We start from the raw sequence: 21,599 nt of genomic DNA, 5'->3' as shown, positions 1-21,599 counted from the left end.
ACTAAGAAGCAAAGAAGGTGTTAACTGACCTCAGTCATAGGAGTTTCTTCTCAAGAGATTTCTCTATTCCAATAAAATCACAGCTCTAGTTTCTACCCTACGATCTGAGGAATTCTCAATATATGTGCGACTTGGAGAAATACAGTGCTTATTTATCTTGGCTCAAAATTTTCTCCTATCAGAATAAGTATTTATTCCTCCATTAAGGAGATCATCAAAAATGGATCTTCATTCTCATCTTTATTTGTCCTTTCTCTGCTGCTTATCAACACACCTAAGGTTTTTCCATCCTTAAAAAATTCTCACTAGATTCTGCCATTTCCACTTTCTTTTTTCCTGTATTTCCTCTTCTTCTCAGTTCAACTTCTTGACAAAGTCCTCTGCATCTGAACTTAATGCTTCTATCCTCTCACTCTCTTTGAACTGGTGGTATTTTGGCTCCTAGACTCATCACTCAGCTCAAATTACTCTGTCCAAAATTTCCAGATTCCTTTTTTTCATTTTTAAAATACAGGTTTTTACACCCAAAGGGCAACAAAAATGTGCATACTCTTTGATCCAGCAATACCAACCACTACTGGGTCTATCTGAAGAGATGATGAAAAAGGGTAAAAACATCACTTATACAGAAATATTCATAGCAGCCCTGTTTGTGGTGGCAAAGAATTGGAAATCAAGTAAATGTCCTTCAATTGGGGAATGGCTTAGCAAACTGTGGTATATGTATGTCATGAAGCACTATTCTATTAGAAGCCAGGAGGGATGGGAATTCAGGGAAGCCTGAAGGGATTTGCATGAACTGATGCTGAGTGAGATGAGCAGAACCAGAAAAACACTGTACACCCTAACAGCAACATAGGGGTGATGATCAACCTTGATGGGCTTGCTTATTCCATCAGTGCAACAATGAGACACAGTTTGGAGCTGTCTGCGATGGAGAATACCATCTTTATCCAGAGAAAGAAATGTGGAGTTTGAACAAAGACCAAAAAACTGATATCTTACTGTCTGATCATGCTGTCTCTTATACTTATGTTCCTTCCTTAAGGATATGATTTCTCTCTCATCACATTCAATTTGGATCAATGAATACCATGGAAACAATGTAAAGACAGGCAGATTGCCTTCTGTGTGGGGTGGGGGGAGGGAAGTAAGATTAGGGGAAAAATTATAAAACTCAAAATAAATAAAATCTTTAAAAAATAAAATAAAATACAGGTTTTGCTATCTCAGCACTAAATAAAACAAACATTTCCATATACATAGCCAAAAATGAGAATTATACATTAGACTATGATTCTCCATTATGTATACAGCTTGCTTTTCTTTTTAAACTTAAAAAGCTACGTAACTTTCACAGCTGTTCTCCTTGTTTTTGATTCCTTCTTACCTCTCTATTCTCCTATTTCCCTCACTATATCCCCTGAGGTCAAATTTGAACCCAGGTCTTCTAGACCTAGTATTCTATCTACTGTACCTAATCATTGGTAATATACTCCCCCCCCCAACCCAGTACTTTGCTTTTACAAAAAGTTTTGATATATATATATATATATATATATATATATATATATATATATATATATATATATATATGCCATTCATTTTGGATAGCTAGCTAGCCAGATGGATAGATAGAATTTGTATATAACATGCATATGTTTCTTATTTATATATCTTGGCTACCAAATTTTTAATAGAGCTATTTGATACAAAGAATTTTTTTCATCCCCTTAATCCCTTCCCTTCTTATCCTAGATGCATTAGTTTTGTTTGTGTAGAAGCTTTTCAGTTTTTTGTAATCATAGTTGTCTCTCTTATCATTTGTGATTGCCTTTATTCATTATTTGATTAAATATACCTCTGTTACCCATAGCCAATGAGAGGTATATAGTCTGTTTTTCTTCAAAAAACTTTTTCACAGTATGAGCTTTAATATTAAATTTATATATTTATTTTAGATTATGATATAGGATATTGATCAAAACTTAATTTCTGCCATATTAATTTTTCTAGATGTTTTTATTGAATAGGGAGTTCTGTCCTAAGTAATTTATATTTTGTAGTTTATCAAATATTGAGTTATTGAGGTCTGTTGTTTTTACTTCCTTGTCCTGACTGTCCCATTGATTTACTTCTTTTTTTAAAATAATGCCAAATGATTTCAAATGACTTCTGCTTTATAATAACATATGCTATTCCCCTTTATACTATCTCTTTTCATTATTTATCTTTGTATAGTATAATTTTTTCCAAATAATTTTTAATGAATTATTTAAAATTTGATAATTTGATTGGTATAGTATTAAAACTACAGGTTTACTTTGGAAGTATTATCACTTTTATTGTGCTGTCGTGGCCCATCCATAAAGACAGAATATTCTGCCAGCTTAACTATTTAAGGTCTTCATTTGTTTAGAGAGAGCTTTGAAGTTAAATCTTTGCAAGTGCTTTTGTAAATTGATCCTCAGATGATATTTTATGCATTTTTAGTTATTTGGGATAAGATTTCTATCTCTTTGATTTTGAAATAATATAGAAATGCTGTTGATTTGGGGGGGGTTATTTTGTAACTTCTGACTTTGCTGAAGCTATTAATATCTCAATATCTTTGTCAATTTATTAGGATATTTAAGTAAAAAAGTAAAAGGAAAAATCATTATCAAATAAGAGCATTTATTTCCTCTTTACTTATCCTGAAACCTTTAATTTCTTTCTTATCTTAATATGATTGCTAGCATTTCCAGAACTATACCAAATATTCCTGGGGAGAGAAGACATCCAGACAGCCTTGCTTTATTCTTTTATTTATTAAGAAAAGTTTTAGTATATCTACATTGCATGTAATATTTATTTATGATTTTAGATACTTTTATGATATTAAAGGTCCCTCTACCTATACTTTATAGATGTTTTTGTTTTCTAGGTTAGATGAGTGCTATACTTAGTCAAAGACTTTTTCTGCTTCTTTAAGATAAAAGTATGATTCTGGATGTTTTAGTTTTTCACATGATGAATTGTATTGGTTTACTACTGTCAGTCATCTATATATTCCTGTTTTAAATTCAACTTAGTCATGATGACCGATTTCTTATATAAATTGTTCTAGTCTGATAAAATTTTATTTAAAAATTTTGGAATTAATATTCAATAATGATATTGAACTATAGTTTTCATTCTTTTTCCCTTGTTTTAGATATTAGGATTATATGTATCCCATAAAGGGATCCTACTATATTACTTTCTTGGTTTTTGAAAAATTCTCCTGTGCATCAATTAAAACCTGTGCATTAAAAAAACTCAATTACTGTACTCTCCCTTTTTTCTTTTTTTCTTTTAAACTAGTAGTCTGATATAGGTTCAGTTGATACTCAGTTGTGTCCAATTCTTCATGACCCCATTTAAGGGTTTTCTTGACCAAGGTACTGGAGTAGTTTGTCATTTCCTTTTCCACACCATTTTCAGATGAGAAACTAAGACAGGGTTTAGTGATTTGCTCAGGATCACACTATTCTCTTACTAAATCTAATGAACATTTCTTAGTTCTTATCATTTTTGACCTCCTTATCTGACAACATTCTCTTCATTCTTGGTTCCCTCTAACATTATTCTCTCTTTTTTTTAATTTAGGTTTTTTGGCAAGGCAATGGGGTTAAGTGGCTTGCCCAAAGCCACACAGCTAGGTAATTATTAAGTGTCTGAGATTGGATTTGAACTCAGGCACTCCTGACTCCAGGGCCGGTGCTCTATCCACTGTACCACCTAGCCGCCACATTATTCTCTCGTAGTTTTCTTCCTGCCTGTCTAATGACTTTTCATTCTTCTTCACTGAATCTTAATCCATGAGATACCATCTAAATATCGATGTATTTGAGGGCTTTGTCCTGGACCCTGCTCTCTTTATATTCTCCCTTGGTGAGCTCATCAAATTCCACAGTTCAATGATTTATTTCTATGTGGTTGATCTATAACCAATTCTACTTTCCAGATCCCCATTCCAAATTGCCTACTGGGTGTTTCAAACTTGATGTCTTTTAGTCACATCAAACTCAACTTTTCCAAAACAGAATTGATTATCATTTTCTCCCAAGTTCCTCCATCTTTTTCAGACTTTCCTATTTCTGTAGTCATCCAGGAACACAACTTTCAGTGTTATATTAAACTCCTTATTCTCCCTCACCCCACATATTCCAGGTAGTTTACGTCTTTTATCATTTCCATCTCAACAGCATCCCTCATATATCCCCTTCTCTCTGTGTAGACATGTGGTTATCCACATAGCCATAAACCTAGTTCAAGACTTCATTGCCTTTCAGCTGTGCTATTTCAGTAGCCTTTTATTTAGCTTTTCTGCCTCTCTGGTCTCTCCCCACTCCAATTAATCTACCACACAACTACCAAAGGTAGGTGCAGATCTGACAATGTTACATCCCTAATCAGTAAATTGTACTGGCCCTCATTACCTTGAAGATCAAACAAACTTTTCTGTTTAATATTTAAAAGCTCTACTGTCCTACATGTGATCTATGACCAAGTCATACTGGCTTACTTGTTTCTTACTCATCACTCTTCATCTTCCCTCTACCATGCCTTTCTACTGGCAGTCCTCATAGGTCTTTAATTTTCTTCCCCTTTCTCTTCTATCTTTTGAAATTTCCAGTTTTCATATAGTTTCCTCAAGTGAATCTTTTGTAGAAGGGACTCTTCTGATTATTCTTCTTCAAAGATTAACACACACACACACACACACACACACACACACACACACACACACACATTTCTTTCTCTCTCTCTCTCTCTCTCTGTCTCTCTCTTACTCTCTCATTTATGACTTTGAATCCCTTTGCAAAGTACCTGAACCATAGTAAGTGCTTAACAATGCTTGTTGATGCCTTGCTTGTTCTGTTTAATTATATAACTATTTTTGCCTATTTTAATAGCCATTGTCATTAACAATTCATTAATGACATATTGTTAATTACAATTAAATGTTAACAACACAATATTTGTAATTAACAAAAAGAAGTCCTAATGTATTGGTTAGATGTTTCTTTTAAGAAAAAAAATGAATATCTGTAATGTATGGATGATTTACACTTTTGTTTTAAGGTTTTCAGAATAAAAGAAGGTAAATGAGATGGAAGAATTTTTGTCTTGATTTGTAAAATGGCCTTTCATATTAATTTCAGAAACTCGTCAAAACTGGAGAGAATAATTGGTCTTTGCCTGAACTAGTACATGCTGTGGTCCTGTTGGCACATTATCATGCCTTGGCTAGCTTTGTTTTTGGTAGTGGCATTAATCCGGAGAGAGATCCAGATACTTCTAATGGATTCAGACTAATATCAGTCAACAACTTCTGTGTCTGTGATCTTGCCAATGACAACAACATAGAAAATGCATCCCTTAGCAGCAACTTTGGGGTCAGTGTTACAAAAACCATTTCTAGTTTCTTTTCTATTTTTGCCTTAGAAATTGCATGCTATTTTGCTTACATTTTCTGTGACTCTTAATGTCAAACATGTGAAAGAATTTTCCTATTTACAATTTCTTTTACAAATAGACTCTTATACAGGAAACATTTTCAACGTGATTTTTATGAGTACATATAAATTGTTAATATATGAGTACCACTTTGTCTATATTATATCTTTTCAAGTCTTGATAGCATAGATAGATTGATCTTTTTACTTATTGTAAGAAATGTTTAAATGTTGTTACATTTCAGCTATTTCCTGTATCATAGAGACTTTTAGCCAGTCTGAGAAACTATTCCTATCAGCATGATACAAATAAAATTAAATGGAGAATTTAAAATACTTTTTGGATGGTGTTTATCTTTGTAACATCAAATATTGGTCTTATAATTGTAACTCAAAAGTAGTAAATTTATGGTATCCATATATTTACACAGAATGTAGCATAGTCAATATTCATTTTGGAATAATGTTTCTATATTAGTTATTTTCTGTTTCTGAACTCAATAGAAAAATAAAAATAATATATTCTTAATATATCAATTAGCCACAATCTTAGGTGATTATAATAAACCAATCAAGTGGGAATCCCTGCTACCATAATAAAGTTCTTTGGAACAATATTGAGACATGCTAGATCGGTTTTCTTTAATGGTACTAATTCTCAAAATTATCCTGTCTGAATATAGATTGTGGATTCTCTAAGTGAGCTAGAGGCCCTCATGGAAAGAATGAAGAGGCTTCAAGAAGATAGGGAAGATGAAGAAGCCTCCCAGGAAGAAATGACTACTCGTTTTGAGAAGGAGAAGAAAGAAAGTCTTTTTGTTGTTTCTAGAGGTACTTTCCCTTCATTTTGTCATATAGATGCATTTTTTAAAAAAAAGAAAACTTTCTTTAAAAAATGTTTTAGAACATAGATTTCAATTTTCCTTTATATTTATATTCTTTGAACTCATAATTTCTCTTAACATTTTCCATATTTATTTCTGTAAATATCTTAAATATTTTACTTATGAATATTTTAGTACTTTGGATTCATGACTTCTTCAGAATGTAGATATCTTTAACTGATGTTGATCACATCCTATAGCATAAATTTTAGCTATGTCTTTGTATAAATCTTCCTTTGATGTTATCTCAAATCTATTTGAGACCTTTCTGTGATGCTTTTACTATCTTCAAGCTTCAAATAAGCTTCAAAATGCCTGTTTATGTATTATCTATTTCTTGCATGATAATTGAATTGGTATAGTTTCTTTTCTGGTCTTAACAATTACTTTTGTGGTTTTTTTTTTCAAAAAAATCTTCACTTTAAACAAATTGTAGCCTACTTACCACCCACCATAGAGCTTTCTATTGATTTTTTCAAATATTTATAATTCAAATTTCTCCAATCTAATTCTTACAGGCCCAGCAATATATTATTGACTGAGGACCAGTTTAGTTAAGTAATAGCCATAATCAGAAAGGTGGGCACAAGGCAAAAAAAAATTTGATCACATTAACCCCATTAAACAGTTACTTTGATGCTCTTCAAATATTGTAAATTTATTTATTTCCTTATTTCCTCCTACGATTTTTTTCTTGTATGCAACAAAATTATAATAAATCAAATGGATTAGGAAATCTTAATAGAGTAGTATCAGACATATTGTAGATACATATGTACATATTGATCCATACATGTGTAATATAAATTTTAAATAGCAGTTCATTCCCACTTTGGGTTTTGTTTGTTTTTAACAATAATTTCTGAAGTTACATGACTGTCAATCAAAAAGTATTGGTATTGTGTGAAAATTTTATCTTGGGATATCATTTTCTCACTCTAAAAGGACAGTCTTTCTTTATAAAACCTATTGGAGATTATTTTTTAATACTGTATGAAATTTTGAAATATAAAGGAAACTTCAGTACTGATTTTTTCTTTCTTTTTATTTTTTAAACAAAAAACTTTTGTTTCTATCAAGGTCAAACATTACCTTGATATTGAAGGGCAAATCAAAGATACTAGTTTCTTTTATTATGCCCTCATCATTGTAACTGGAGTAAAAATTATTCAGAATTAAGTATTTTGCTACATGTTGGTAGTAAGCTTCTGCAATATTTTCTTAGTACAAATTTCAGTTTATCTGTATTCTTCTTTTTTTTGTCATTCTTAAAGTCTTCCATTTTGTATTCTTCCCAAAAAACTGGGATTTTTTTGTAGGCAGTTAAATCATTTAATGTTGAATTTTCTTTATGACATTTATTCATTATAAGAAAGCCAAATGGCCTGCAGCATTTGGTGTGATGTGCTTTATCAGAACACCTCTGTCTCCATCCTGACCATCTTCATACTCATGGGCACTAAAACATCCTTTTCTTTATGTCTGAGATGCAGTTCTTTTGTTTGATATAGTTCCATCTTCTCATGCTTCAGCAGCTCCAGTTCCAGTATGGAGCAGAAACATTGACTTATTCCTACAAGTCTGACAAGAATATTGAATCATATAAATTGACTTTGTAATGAAGTGAGTTGATCAATAAAGTATTTATTAAATTAAGCCCTTGCTATGTGGCAGACATTGAGGAGACAAAGGTAATTAAAAAGAGAATCCCTGGCTTCAGAGAGCTCAGATTCTAATGGGGAGACAATGTGCAAATAACCGTGAACACATAAGATTTATATAATGTAAATGGAAGGAACAAACAAGTAGAAGATGTCCTTCAGAAGGTAGAATCTGAGTTGAGAATTTAAGGAAGCCCTAGAAACTAGGAGATGGGTGGCAAGAGGCACAGCCAGTAACAAATGCTTGGAATTAGGAGATGGCATCTCATCATGAGCCCTGAGGAGTACAATACATCTGAATTGTCCAGTGTAGGGAGAGTTGGAAAGGTAGGAAGATTTTTAATGGCCAAAAGGAGGCCTTCTTCATATTACTGAATGGAAGGAGACACAATGTGGTTGGAGGATTTTATATTTGATCCTGAAGTTAAAAGGGAGTTTCTAGAGTTTATTGACGAGAGGTTTCTTTTAGACATGGTTTCTTTTAGAATAAATCACATAAATATTAGTCTCCATAGAATTTGTTTTTTACTTTTTAAAATCTGGGAATAATAAATTGATCCACTGAGGATTTTAGTTTGAGAGTGATACCCAAAATAATCTTCATAAACAGTTTCTGTGATCTAACCAGATCTTTTCAAGTTCTAGCAGAGGATGGTTTATTTTTTAGGAAAATATTCCAGGGAAAATGAGGTATTTTTTTTAATTTGTCATACATTTTAAAAAAAAAACTCTACCATCCCCCCAGTGACTTATTGGCTAAATTTATAGATATAAAAAGGAAGATAAAAAAACTAACTCAATGTATTGATTGATGAAATTAGTCATTAAACTGAATTTCCTGTCCTTTTAAGTAGAAATTTTATGATAGTTCTCTGGATAGTTTGAATCAAAATAGACAGAAATGCACATTATTTCTCAGCTATGCACTGCACTTGCACAAAAATCTTTCATTTCTTAAGACAAAAGCAAAAATATGCATATCCTTTAATGATCATAATGCAATAAAAATTGTATTAATAAGTATAAAGGGCCACTGGCAAAAGTATTAAAAATATTCTTTTTAATACTAAACTCTGGACATACAAAAAGAGACAAAAGACAATGCCTGCCTGCAAGAAGCTCACAATCTATTGGGAGAGAAGACAAGCAAGCAAATATATACAAAAAAGAGATTGACAGGATAAATAGGAAATAATTAAAAGAGGAAGTGGCTAGTCTTTCTTAACTCTAGTTCTTTCTTTTTAAGATAGAAGATTTTTGTAAGAATTTAAAAAAAGTCAGAGAAAGCTAGAGAGAGAGATAAAAAAGAACATTCTAGGCATGAGGGAAAACCAGAAAAAATGGCTATGTGACCTTGATAGAAAAAGAAATACAAGAAAAATTACCAGTCAAATCTATGGCTCAAAGAAAAGTTCATGATCATGAATATCTTTCTTTGCACTATAAGGAGATTTCCCCATAAAATCTTAATAAAGCTTAGATTAAAAGGGAAACCATTGGAAAAAGTCTTTGTAACAAGTTTCTCTGATAAAAATCTCATTTGCAAGATATATAAGGAAGTAATTAAAATTTATAAAACTCATTCCCCAGATGATAACTAATGAGATGAATAGGTGTCTTTCAGTGATATAAGTGGAGAATTAAGTAACTTAATCTTAAAGAACTGACAAATCACAGAACAAATAGAAATAACTAATTATTCCATTAAAGATAATGACAGCAATTGAGACAATGAAGAAATTTTTGGGAGATAGCTGGAAATGTATTTAAGGGGAAATGTGTATCTTTAAAGACTTATATTATCAACAACAAAATTAAAACCAAAATAGAAATCTTTTAGGTTTTTAGTTTGTTTTTTTTTGGAAGGCAAACGGGGTTAAGTGGCTTGCCCAAGGCCACACAGCTAGGTAATTATTAAGTGTCTGAGGTCGGATTTGAACCCAGGTACTCCTGACTCCACGGCCAGTGCTCTATCCACTGCACCACCTAGCCGCCCCTCAAAATAGAAATCTTGACAATAAAATAAGAAATTTATCAATATAGAAAAAATTGAATTTATAAAATTACAAATTCTGAAAAAATAAAACCAACCATTAGTTAATTTGATTTAAAAGACAGAAAACCAAATCAAACATCAACAATGAAGAAAAAATAAAACTGATAAATTATTTTTCTAAAAATATATATATAAACTATCCAAAGAGGATGTTAGAGCAGTTTTCTGTTTCCTTCTCCAGTTCATTTGACTCACACAGCTAATAAGTATCTGAGGCCAGATACTTGAACTCAAGAAGATGAGGCTGTCTTACTTCAGGGCCAGCATTCTGCCCACTGCAACATCTAGTTGACCATCTAGTACTCTAGTATTTGATTATATTCCTCCTCCTACTGTGATACAACTCTTTGACAAAAACTGTTATGGAAGTTGGACAGCAGTATGGAAGAAATTAGATATAAATCAGTGCCTTACACTTTAATACTAAGATAAACTCCAAAGGGATCCATGACATTGAGCTGAAAAGTCATATTATAAACAAATTAAGGAAACAAGGAAAAATTTACCTATCAGATCTATGAATAGAAGAAAGGTTCATGAACAACAAGGGCTAGTGATGATAATAATAAAATATAACTTGGATAATAATCTTTATACATCAGAGGGTTTTTGCACAAACACTAAACTAAGATTAAAAGAGAAACAGTTGGGAAAAATCTTTAAGTTTCTAAGAACTCATTTCCAAGATATGTAAGGAACTGATTAAAATTCATAAGAATAAGAACTATTCCCCAGTTGATAAATTATCTATGCCATAGTCAAATGAAAAAAATGTTCCTGTATTACTATATTATTACTAAGTTGAGAAATGGAAATTATACCAATTCGTAGATTCTATTTCATACCCAGGAGGTTAGCAAAGACGATAAAAATAAAAAAACGTTTTTAGAGGGTAGATGGGAAAACAAACATATACATTTCCTCTTAGTGAACATGTGAATAAGTCTAACCATTCTAGAAAGCAACTGGGATTATACCCCCAAAAATTCCTAATAATGCATGCTTTTTGACCTATATTTATTACTATTGCTATACTTGCTCCCAAAATAGAATTGGAAAAGATTCTATGTGATCACACTATTTATAGCAACTCTTTTTTTGCCATCAATTGAGATATGGTTATGTTGTAGCATATGAATGTGATGGAATATTATTGTGCTTTAAGAAATGAGGAAATAAATGACTTCAAAGGTGAACTAATGCAGAATTAGGTGAGCAGAGCTATAAGAAAACTTGTAAAATCATTTTTATAAAAATGAACAATTTTGAGGACTTCCAAAGCATATAAAGAATGGACTGAGAAGAAGTTAAAGAATCATTTATATAAAAACAATCTTGTAAAAAGAAACCACTTTGGAAACTGTAAGAACTATGATCAATACACTCATTACTACTGATTTCAAAGGATCAGTGATGAAACATTGTATCCTGACCATAAGAAAACAGATTTAAAGTGCAAAATGAGCTATCATTATTTTTGCATAGTTAGTTAACAGGTATCTATTAAGTATCTCCCATTTGCCAACCACTGAAATATAGTTGTCTTAGTATTGCTATTTATAAGCCATAATTAATATATTTTTAAGAAAATATAGGCTTAATAGTCAAATAAAATATAATTGAATGAACACAAAATAGATAACATCTTGTTCAAATCCTTATTAATGGGGTAAAACAAAATAACAAATAAAATGGTTTTGTTCTATGTATACCCCATTCTAGATTTGCCTAGAATTCTTTATAAGCTACATTTCATACTTTTGGTTTAATTTCTGTTTTTATGTAATCAAATAGGTAATGAAGAGAATCATAATGGTCTTTGAGAGAGAGAGTACATTAGTATATTATTTCTATAATCCTAATAGAACAAGAGTTATGCAAGTTATATGCTCTTATCATCTTCCTCATTATATCAAACTTTGAAAGTTGTAACAATAAGAGATTGTGATATTTGTGATGTATGATATTTTTTGGAAATCATACCCTGATTCAAAATAATATATGCATAAAAATTTAGAGTTCCACAAAATCTGTCAAAATGTCAGAATATTTTCCTATTTTGAAGAAGACAAAATTCATTACTCTGAAGAATAACATTTGATCATTCAGAGAATGAATATTTCTCTATACCTTAGTGGAGGATGAGAGTGATTAGGAAACAAAATTAGTAAGAGATATTTATGAAAATATTAGCAATTTACAATGAAATCTAACATAGATTGAAGTTTTTAGTTTTAATAATGTGTAATTGATGAAGAATCTGAGACTTTCAGGAAATAAAAATCATCTTAAAGAGTCCAAATGGTGTTATGGAGAATCAGACATGACTGCTTCACAAACTTATAAAATAATATCTTTTTTGATATCTTTTTTATTGATACCTAATTAGTATAGCTAATGCATCTTTTAGTGTTAGAGACTACATAAAACACAAAACTCAGGTTCTAGGAAATTGCATTGGTATAATGGAGAAAAAAACAAAAGTAAAGAATTTTGTATCAGAGGTCTGGACTTTAAAAACCTGGCCCCATTCCACCCCAGTGATCTGAGACAAACACTCAATTTCTTTAGACCTTGGTCTCTACCTGTGTAAAATGCAAAGGGCCTTAGTCCTTTCTAAAATTCCCTCCAGCTCCAGCTTCTGTCTCTGCTATTTACTATTGTGTGACCTATATCAAATTACTTTTACCTTTCTGGGCCTCAGTTTTTTCAGCTGTAAATAGAATGTAATTTTTGAGGTCCCTTCCAGGTACTAGTTTCTGTAGCTCTTTATATTTTATAGCAAGAACTTTTATAACTTAGTTTCAGATGTATATGTCCTGAAATAGCCTTTCTACTACTTTTTACTTGCCTTTCCACAAAACAAATGTCCCCTCTTAATCTGATAGAAGCAACAGAATGCAAAAAAAAAAAAAAAACCATGATGAGGAAAGAAATTGCATTTAATAAGACTTCTTTGAAAACTCAAAATCAAAGTAAACATTGCAGTATTAAGATGCAATATAGAAATAATAGGATTTCAGAATTTTAGAGATTTCAGTAATGGACCTCTGTGGCCATGAAATACAAACCATCCCCAAAAAGAAACTCCACTATATCCTACCTAACAAATTATGTTAAACGAATAGCATTCAAACTATGTAAGTTAATAACTTAATATCACGAATTTACTTTTCTAATTTCTAAAGAATTAAGTATTTATATTTTAAAGTTTCTTTAGCCCTTTCTAGTTTTAAAATGATATTTTTCTAGGCCCTTTTGATCCAGACTTATAAAATAAAATAAACATTTGATTAATAAGTCATCCTTTGATTCAGGTTCGGTTTCTGAATCAGACACATACCTATTGTGTGACTCTGAGCAAATCTCTTAATCTCTGTGTTCAACTATAAATTGCAGAACAGATAATCTGCATTGGCAAAGGAGATTTAATCACCAGAAATTGTCAGTAAGCTATAAATCTATTAAATTAGAAAAAATATTGCTTGTGTCTAAAAGGACTCTCCTCTTCCCATCCCACCCCCAAGTTTGCTTTTGGTTAGAGCAATCTGTTTTCATTTCCTAGGATATTTGGAAATGAAAAAAAAAACCCATCAAATTGAAAAACCTTTGCTTTTCATGTTATTGTCAGAAACCAATTGATTACATTGATTTGGAAAAATAAACAAGTGTGACACTAGATTAAAATCTATGTTGTCTCAAAATTACAGTACATAATTAGTGTTTTAAAATCATGCATTAAATTTTTATCATATTTCACTATCACTTTGAGAATTGTGGAAGATATAGGGGCTGTGATCTCATTAACATGTTTATCATATGGAATTTTTTTAATTGAGAAAAAGTTTTTTAAATGTCTCTACATGTACCTAATGTACTTGAATACTCCTGGATCATATGCAGAATGCTTTTAGAGAAGCATTGCTTTGACTACTCTAAAAGTGATCTTTCTTAACCTAAACTAGCACAAGGAATCTTTAAGTTAAAAGGTCCTCAGAGATCATCTAATCCAAGTTCTGCCTGAACAATAAGACCCTTCTCAAATATCCTGACAAATAGCCATCCAGCTTCTTCTTGGAGACTTTACTTTGTTTAACTTTGGATGTTCTTTGACCCAGTAGACTATGTAAAAATGAGCCATGTCCTTAAACTGGATGTATTTTCCCTTGAAAGATAATTCTTTTCTTTTCTCCATCAGTAGAACTAATAGATTTGTCTGTAACCTTTTTTATTTAAACTTTTCAAATAAGTTAACATCTTTGACTTAGAGATACATAGTTGTTAAATATTGTTGGTATTTATTAGGGAAATTGAACCCAGAAACTCTTAACAATAAATTTTTTTCTATAAATTTAAATAATGAAGTCAGGGGCTCAATTTCTGAAATGACATTAAAGGATTAAAGTGAGAAAAACAGAGTTCAGGTCTTGATTACTTCCAGTTCATTTAATTTTGTATATTATTATTGTCCTCAGCCTTTGATGAAGATATAGTTTCAACATCTGATGTCTCCAGATATATTGAAGATCCTGGTTTTGGGTACAAAGACTTTGCTAGACGAGGAGAAGATCATTTGCCAACATTCCGAGCTCAGGTATATGGTTTCTTTAGAGCAAATCAAAATATTGTAGTTTTAACTATTTTAATTATTGTTGGAAAATAAATCATAACATGAAGGAATTAAGTAAATTCAACAAACATTCTACTTGCTAAGAATTTATTAAATACAAACTGTAAGAGTCACAGTTGGACATATAGTATAAGGCCCATCCCTTATTAACTTCAGTCTTGTCTTGGTCATTGGGCTGGTTTCAGGTAACAAAAGATGGCATTTGACTCATTATTTCCTTTGCCAGGAACCTAATGGAAAACAAACTTTTTGGCCCTTTCCTTACTTAAGCTTTCATAGATAAAGCACAATGAGATAGTTCCAATAAATAGAGGTATTTATGATCATCAACAACAACAAATAATATGGTCATGTGAATCATAAAAAGGTACTTTAAATAACTGAATGTTGGAGGGAGAGAAAAAAAATTTTTTAAGGGCAGCTAGATGGCACAGTAGCTAGAACATCAACCCTGGAGTCAGGAGGACCCGAGTTCAAATCCAGCCTCATACACTTGATACTTGGGTAAGTCATTTAACCCCATTGCTTCATCAAAAAAAAGAAAAAGGAAAAAAAATTTTAGTTCATGGTAATACTTCCAGTTAGTAGTTGTTCTAGTCTGGCTACAGAAATCTTGGAGAATACAAGTTGGAACTGAGTCTAATCTGGGGAACTTATTGAATGATCCTGTTGAAACAGAAGACATACTAATTTCACTCAATATTATTAGAGAGTGAAATTTCAAATTATTTATTTTAAAAACTGAGTACATCATTGCAATTGTAGGAAAACAGAAAAAATGGAGACTAATCTAAACTTAATTCTTTTAGGACTATACCTGGGAAAATCATGGGTTCTCCCTGGTTAACAGGCTTTACTCTGATATTGGTCATCTTCTTGATGAAAAGTTTAGGATGGTCTACAATCTCACTTACAATACCATGGCCACACATGAGGATGTGGATACAACCATGCTGCGAAGAGCTTTATTTAACTATGTTCATTGTATGTTTGGAATCAGGTAGGTGAATTGTGGTAAATGCATCTGAAATTAGTTTTACAAATGTGTGACTTACTACTCGGATATAAAGAATTAATTTCTGTCAAAAATATTGTTTATGGGTTTCTGACAAAAGCAGTTTAATGCTAAAAATAAATAGTACATTTTCTATTTCAAATAAATGTATGTATGCCATAGGGAGAAGATGGATTAGCAGTTTTTGCTATGTTGGAAAAAACTTCCTGGAAAAATGACTCTATTATTTATACCCAGTGCTTGTTAAACATTGTCAACTATATTCTATCTGGAAGGTTATTAAAAAGGTAGAAGAGATACTTCCCTACTCAGAACTTATAGTTTATAGACTCTATCCATAGGGACAGATTAATTTATTACCAAATACTAAAGGAACTTCAGAGAATTGAACAGATAGGAGGAGGAAGTTATTGATCAGAGAATCTCCTAGACAATATGATTTCTCTAACCTGGGCTTTGGAACAGTTTATAGAGAAATGTAGTTCATTCCAGTCAGGAACAGATTTAATGTATTGGCAATTCATAAATCATGCTGTGGTCTTTTTTTTTTTTTGCCTTTTCTAAAAAATTTTGAGAATCAAATTAGAATTCAAATGTTGGAGTCTATTTCTATAATAATTATATATTTCTAAACCAAAATTTGAATTCTAGAAGATTTCTAACTAAAATATCAAAGTACCTGTCAGACTAAAATGAAGAAAATACAATCCCTTTCAGAAAAATGAACTAATTCAACACTTTTCTTTTATAAAGGAGGCTCAGAGAAAGAAAAGTCAGAGAGGTTAAGTGTCACTCAGCTAATAAATTATTGGGCCTCTACATGGTCCAGTGAAGAATGTACTGAATGTGGCCTCAGGAAAAGATGATTATCTGTTCTGCTGCAGACAGTTGTTATGACTCTGAGCCTGTCTTTTCACCTCTGCTTGCCAGTTTCCTCACCTATAAAATGGGGATAATAAGAGCACTTCCTTCCCAGGGTTAGCCCTGAGTCTGGCACGCAGTAGGCACTTACTAAATGCTCCTCTCTTTTCTACCACATCATCTATGATACACAGTAGTTACAGTTGTCCTTATTTACTATGATGAGGATCTATTATATCTCAAAGAGTCAAATCTAAAAGGAACCTATGACAAAGACCCTGTGAGAATCTTATAAAATGCCTGTGAGAAATCAAGACAGACTTTTTAGAAACTTGAGGCAAGTCATTGTTAATAAAAGGTAACACCTTATAGATATTTTGCTGCTTTTTTGCTTAGGTATGATGATTACGATTATGGAGAAGTTAATCAGTTACTTGAACGAAGCCTGAAGGTTTACATTAAGACAGTGACCTGCTATCCCGAGAGAACGACCAAGCGCATGTATGATAGTTATTGGCGTCAGTTCAAACACTCAGAAAAGGTAATCCTTTTGTAAGAAAATCGACTGTGCGAGTTCTTAAGAGTCCAAGGAACCTCAAAGGTCATCAATCTGTTTTGGAGAGGAGAAAACTGAGGCTCAGGAAGATTAAAAGCATAAAGGGAAAAAAAACCAGCATGTAAAAAATGGTAGTTGGAGATAACCAGTTCAGTAAAGGAGGTAGATTTAATTCTCTTTTAGAAAAAGACAGATAAACCTCTACACTCTTAGAGGGCAAAGGTTTGTAAGCTTATGTATTGACTACTAAATCCAGTGTAATTTGATTGACTATTTAGCTTCTTAGTCATATTTTCTGCTACATGTGGATACACGTGAGGCAAAAATAACAATAGTTTTGCAAGTTTTCTCTCAAGTGCAAGTTTTCTCTTCAAAATACAAACTTAAAGAAGCCAATATTTCTAACTAAAAATAAAAACTAGTAAGATATTTTGTTCAGTGAGTGGTCAATAACCTTTTACTCTGGTAGCATATCCTACTTTAGTGTTCTCATTAACTCTCTAGTCTTTAGACAAAATATATTGGATCTAAGGTAAACTAGTTTGATTATATAGTTATTTTTGGCTAAGTTCATACAATGTAGATAAAATGCATTAAATGAAAGAAATTGTTTATAAAAGGAATCATAGTTTATCCTTGATTTCATTATACTTTTAATTTATACATTAATGAGGGAAATCATTTGACTATAAATAGAACACTTTAATTGATACCAAAAACTCAGTAGTATTGTCCAGGCTCTGAGGGATCATCAGTTAATCACTCACTGAATATAATTAAGTGTTTACTGTGGACCAAGGTCTGTTCTAAATACCTGGATTACAAAGAAGGTGAAAAACAATTCTTGCTCTTAGAGAGCTTCCATTCTAATGGAGAGAAACATGTAACTAGGCATATACAAAATCTACAGATTAACTGGAAGACAATCTGTTGTGAGGAAGCTGGGGAGACCAGAAAAGGTCTTCTCCAGAATGTGAAATTTGAGCCGAGACTGAAGGGAAGGCAGAAAAATTTAAATGCATTGCTATATATGAACAGCTTTCTGTGATGATGCTTGATCCTGGTAACTGATCAAGGTTTCCTATGTTATCCCTTTATGTAGTAGACTTTTCTCTGGGCTAAATATTTTTTAAATAAGATCATGACCTCTTAAGAAGAGAAACATTGTATAAGCTAAGAAGGAGAAATGATTTGAATCCAGATGTGTGTGTGTGTGTGTGTGTGTGTGTGTGTGTGTGTGTGTGTGTGTATATATATATATATATATATATACACATATATGTCACTGATCACAAGTGATTAATGAGACTTCAGAATAAATAAGTATAATATAAAAATATTTTAAAAGAAATAAAGCAATTTATTTTAGTTACATGAAAAACCTGGCATTTCCTTGACACTTTAAGATAAATTTAAAAATAACTTTTTTGTTAATATGTCATCTTTAAAAGGCTTAAGCATTGTGGGGCAGCTAGGTGGTGCAGTCGATAGAGCACAGGCCCTGGAGTCAGGAGTACCCTGAGTTCAAATCCAGCCTCAGACACTTAATAATTACCTAGCTGTGTGACCTTGGCCAAGCCACTTAACCCCATTTGCCTTGCAAAAACCTTAAACAAAAAAAAAAAGGCTTAAGCATTTAGCAAAAAAATCTCTCTAAGAATTCTTGCACATACCATGACTAGGAGGAGTTGTATTTCTCTACAAAGAAACTCCTAAACACTCTTTAACAGCTTAAATAAATGCATTTGGTTTTTCAGAAAGGCAAGAAATCTGATAATTCTAAGAACAATTTGAAATGCACAGTCTGAAAAGAACAATTTAAAAGAAAAAAAAAAGCAAGTTCCTGCTATTTGGTACAAGAGCAAAATAGGAAATTATATGGTTAGTGTGAAAACAAATTTTGGGGAAATGGGCTTTATGTAAATTAATTATGTAATATTAGAAGAATCATTTTGTGTATGTAAATATTATGGCCCATTTGCCAGTAGACATAGCTATCTGTAACCAGGAGCCCTTAATAAAATTGGTCCAAACCAAATTCTGAAATTTTAAGGACTGAAAATCATTAAGAATATAGCTTTTTAGCTGACAAAAATAACATAAAGAAAGCTCTCTTCAACTGAAAATTAATTCTGCACTTTCTCTGACTAATCAGAACCAAGTACTTAGCATCTTAATAACTCATTGATATCTTTAATTGAGTTTTATTGTTTAGTTTATTGATATTAACTGAAGTGTTTATTAATAGATTGATGTTATTAATAACAACTTTTTTTGAAATCCATTTAATCCTTTAGTTGAGTTTTTGGAATGAACCTTTTATGTTTCACTGTATTTAGGCAAGGTTAATATGACATTTCTGAGAGAGCTATGTCTTTCTACAAATGTACTGGTTTCGCTTAAGAATGGAAAATATTTTTTCTAAAGAGTATATAGAGATACTTGAGTTTATATGCTTAGGAAATGGCTTTCTATTAATAATCAAAAATCAGATTTTCAGAAAATAAAAAAATGCAGAATTGCTTGCCATACTCCTATAGAAAAAAAAAATGTGTCTTTCCTTCAGGTTCATGTAAATCTGCTCTTAATGGAGGCCCGCATGCAAGCTGAACTTCTGTACGCTCTTCGAGCTATAACCCGTCACTTGACCTGAAGCATCATTACAGAGAAAGCACCATGTCATGGATGGGTGAAAGACCTTTTCACAGAAGATACGCACCAGAAGCTGCTTGTGATGTAGCATCAAAAAATGATTCAATTCTCTAGTGTCCAAGTTTAGCCGTGTTTTTTTTTTTTTGTTTTGTTTTGTTTTGCGGCTGTTATGTGCAATGATGTGTTTTATTTTTCTTGATGCTTAACATTACTAATGATAGCAAATGTAACACTGAGGAGCACTATTTTACATCATTTCTAGTTGGATTTTTTTGATAATGGTTACAAATCATGAACCTGCTTTGTTAAAGCTTAACTTCAGTGCTTTGAGGTGTGTGTGTGTGTGTGTGTTTGTGTGTGTGTGTGTGTGTGTGTGTGTGTGTGTGTGTGTGTGTGTGTTGTGTTTTTGTTTGTTTCCTTCAAGTACAGGAGAAGCGCTTATGTTCTGTTGAAGCCATCATTGTTCAGGTTGTTGGAATGAATCCAGCTAGGAATGTCCCCATCTGGCCATTCTCAGATCCTAATGCTGTGTCCTAAGGCTGGCAGAGGAGAAGCATGCGCTGGGGAGCCGAGCTGTTGCTCGCAGGGTGCTCCTTTGTCTCCAGGAGATTATTTGTCAGGCACTGGTTTTTCTACAGCTATTGGAGATATCGTGAAATGTGATGCAACCATTGTCCACAGTTTAATGTGAAATTAATCATGATGAATTCTCTAGCATGCTACTGAAATGCCAAATTCAGCCATTTTTCTTTCATTTGTGCAACAGAAGTTTTAGTTCTCCATTTCAGATGTACATATTTAAATGGAATTATGCACAATCCTTTCTATCACTGACAGTGACCCTCAGTCTTCTGAAGGCGTGAGTGCTTACTTAGAGTGCTGCTTACAGTACATGTAGTGGGCACCTAGAAACTTTCATACACACAAGACTGACCAAAAATTTTTTCTTTGCACATTTTTCCTTTCTCATAGTGCTTTTCTCTGTTCTGAAAAGCAAAGGAAGGCTAATATATTTTTCCTGTTAGGTCTTTAGGAATTATTTCCCATAATTTTCATTCTAAGTTAAACAGTTTATTCAAAGGTAAAAATTGTGTTTCTATGCATTAATGTGAGTGAACAAAATAAAAAAGAAAGTGCAATAGGTTTTTTTTTAATTAAAACCATCAACTTTCCCCCTATTATGTCACTGCAAAAGTGTCCTTCTAAGTATAGCCATAAAGAAATTTTGAGTCAAATTTCTTTATTGCACAAGGCTTAACTTTTCTGTTTTACCTGACTGGAGTTGAACAATCTGCTCTTTAAATGCCAAAGCATCCCTTTCCCCAGAAAAAGCTCTTTCGACAATGGAGAATATCCAAGTGGGGGGAAGTTAGCTGCCAAAAAGTCATCTTTTAGCATTTGGTTTTTTTGCTTGACTAGACTATCTTCAGAGAGCACAAAATTTCTGTGTTTATAGCTTTACTTTGTGTTGTGTTGATGAACCAGTGAAGTGCCTAAAGAGATGTTACACCTATCCAGTAGGACACAACCACACTGTTTAAGTGTTTTTAGGTTAAAGGCGACTTAATGTTTGTTTTTTTTACACATACAAACTTTCTAAAAAGAATTTTCATTTCATTGAAAATATATGAAAACTGAGATTATCCATTATTTCATTTGAAACTTTAATTTTGATCATCTTTTAAGTAGGACTAATTTTTTTTCCATGCAAAAATCATGGATCTGCAGTTACTAAAATCAGTTCTCCCCTTCTATTTCATTATCCTTTTGCTGTGACAAGACGTTAGACTTGTTATCTTGG

General features: G+C 32.1%; 1 protein-coding gene across 1 annotated transcript in view; it reads left to right on the top strand.

Annotated features, from left to right (window-relative positions):
- SESN3 (sestrin 3) overlaps positions 1-20,214 on the top strand; it is a 76,113-nt gene extending 55,899 nt beyond the window's left edge. The window contains exons 5-10 of the mRNA XM_074216492.1: positions 5,190-5,423; positions 6,167-6,314; positions 14,560-14,678; positions 15,524-15,714; positions 16,987-17,131; positions 19,713-20,214. Coding sequence (XP_074072593.1) covers positions 5,190-5,423; positions 6,167-6,314; positions 14,560-14,678; positions 15,524-15,714; positions 16,987-17,131; positions 19,713-19,799 — 924 coding nt within the window. The 3' untranslated portion in view covers positions 19,800-20,214. The remainder of the gene's footprint in view (positions 1-5,189; positions 5,424-6,166; positions 6,315-14,559; positions 14,679-15,523; positions 15,715-16,986; positions 17,132-19,712) is intronic.
- The last annotated feature ends 1,385 nt before the right edge of the window (positions 20,215-21,599 follow it).

Source organism: Macrotis lagotis, chromosome 1 (genome assembly GCF_037893015.1).
Source record: "Macrotis lagotis isolate mMagLag1 chromosome 1, bilby.v1.9.chrom.fasta, whole genome shotgun sequence".
Lineage (NCBI taxonomy): Eukaryota > Metazoa > Chordata > Mammalia > Peramelemorphia > Peramelidae > Macrotis > Macrotis lagotis.
This window is presented reverse-complemented; position numbering and strand designations above follow the sequence as displayed.